Here is a 1,793-nt window from a genome sequence, read left to right on the forward strand (position 1 = left end):
CTGATGGCAGCCAATGTGTCATCTGGCACAGCGATCCAGAGATCCCAGCATCTGATGCTTCAGACCACCCTCCAGATTCTCCTCAATACACACAATTCCATGGTCATATGTTCTAAGAGACAAGAGACTCAGGTGTGCACAGACCTCAAAGGTGAGGCCATGGATGATGCAGATGACCTGCTAGAGAGCAAGTCAGCTTATTCTCAAACACCAGAGGTGTGATCACTGAAGGTACTTGCGCAGCTTAGGTTGATAAGGTGTCATCTCTGACTTTCCTCACTCAAGGCACCCCGCGCAGCTTAATCAAGGTTCCATTTCTCCTTCCTCCACTCAAGGCACTCATGCAGCTTAGATGAGGGTGTTGTTTCTGACTTCCCTTGCTCAAGGCACTTGCGCAGCTTAATCAAGGTCTCATTTCTTGCTTCCTCCACTCAAGGTACTTGCACAGTTTGTATGAATAGATATATAGAAGTTACAAACTATTTACTCATACTCTAGCATGACATGGAATCATGCGACTTGATCTTTCTGCCTTTGCTCTGAAAACAACATGTTCTTGAAATCACTCCAGACTGCAATATCATACTCCTTCTTGTATAGAGCATGTAAATTGTTCTTCTGCCTCTCAATATGCATCTGTGCGGTGATATCATCCTTGCAGTCACTGTGGAGTCCATAGTATGAGATGTGGGGGTCAAGAACTTCAGAATACACAGATAATTAGCTAGCTGAACCAATTTGCAATGAGAGATGACTTACTAGAAGCCCAGACATAGAAAGGTGACTTGTCAACCTTGAAGTGATAATTACTGAGCTTGTGATGAGCACTTGTCAGTGCAGACTGCAACTTCCATGGTGCTGAATCTGGAAGCACTGCCAAGTCATCTTGAAGTGACTCCTGAAGTCCATGAAAGATTGCATGTACAGAAGATAACATAGGGCACTTTGTTGTAGACATTTGAGTAGTAGTGGAGCAAAAGGCCTTTGACCATTGCATGACTAGCTCAATCCCTGCCAAATCAGCATCAGAGAGTTCATATGGCCTGAGGTCTCAAGTCTTTGCAATGAAGTCATCAATAGCTTGATGAAAATCAAGTGCCTGCCAGAGCATCTGATGTGTGGATGACCAACAGGTCTTGACATCCAAGATAAGCATGAAAGTGACTTGACTCATCGCATTCTCAGCCTTCTTAAGAGAAATCGTGACTGCTGCAAGCCATGACTTTCCATCATTGTGGGCTTGAACAGACCAGTTAGAATCTAGCACAAAAAGATATTACAATGACATACCCAAACTCCAGTCATTCATGATATAATGCATGATGATAGCCAGAAAAGTGAATTGATTACTTGAAGTCCATGCATCAAGAGAAAGGCTGACTTTGGACTCAAGATTCTGTCATATTGATTGGTGCTTGAGTCAACTCGACTCGACATCGACTTACTTCAATCATGTCCTTGACACCTTAATAGTATCTTCTCCCATCTTCATAATGCAGCACTTGATGGCCAGTCTTCCAGGGATATGAAGTGGAGAGCCTCTGTGGTGTAGTCTAGGAGTGCCTTGAGCTCTGGTTGTTCCACCTCCTCAAATGGCTGGTCACATGCCATGAGTCATTATGTGAGCAGCTCTTTGAACTTGGCTTGATTCCATTCACCGAAAGCCTTGGTGACCTGCTTGTTGAATGTGTGAACAATGTTTACATACCCAGAACACTTAACAACAATAGGAAGTACTATTTCAACTCTCAATTGCTAAACAAACAAATGTTTGGTTTGGCAGCTTCCAAACA

At 43.4% G+C, this 1,793-nt stretch overlaps 2 protein-coding genes across 2 annotated transcripts; both read right to left on the bottom strand.

Annotated features, from left to right (window-relative positions):
• Positions 1–677: 677 nt before the first annotated feature.
• On the bottom strand, positions 678–984 carry BJ212DRAFT_1420100 (uncharacterized protein). Its single transcript, XM_041337620.1, has one exon. The coding sequence runs from the start codon at positions 956–958 to the stop codon at positions 725–727; it is 234 nt and encodes a 77-aa protein (XP_041184764.1). The 5' UTR covers positions 959–984; the 3' UTR covers positions 678–724.
• A 67-nt stretch (positions 985–1,051) lies between these two features.
• BJ212DRAFT_1491107 (uncharacterized protein) lies at positions 1,052–1,321 on the bottom strand (the record flags this gene model as incomplete). Its single annotated transcript, XM_041341487.1, has 2 exons — positions 1,052–1,239; positions 1,291–1,321. The coding sequence occupies 2 exons, from the start codon at positions 1,319–1,321 to the stop codon at positions 1,052–1,054; spliced, it is 219 nt and encodes a 72-aa protein (XP_041184765.1).
• Between the last annotated feature and the right edge of the window lie 472 nt (positions 1,322–1,793).

The sequence above is a fragment of the Suillus subaureus genome (genome assembly GCF_016647635.1).
Source record: "Suillus subaureus strain MN1 chromosome Unknown BJ212scaffold_641, whole genome shotgun sequence".
NCBI lineage: Eukaryota > Fungi > Basidiomycota > Agaricomycetes > Boletales > Suillaceae > Suillus > Suillus subaureus.

Excerpts from the sequence above, each read along its gene's own strand:
- BJ212DRAFT_1420100 (XM_041337620.1), bottom strand. The coding sequence starts at position 958 with ATGTCTACAACAAAGTGCCCTATGTTATCTTCTGTACATGCAATCTTT.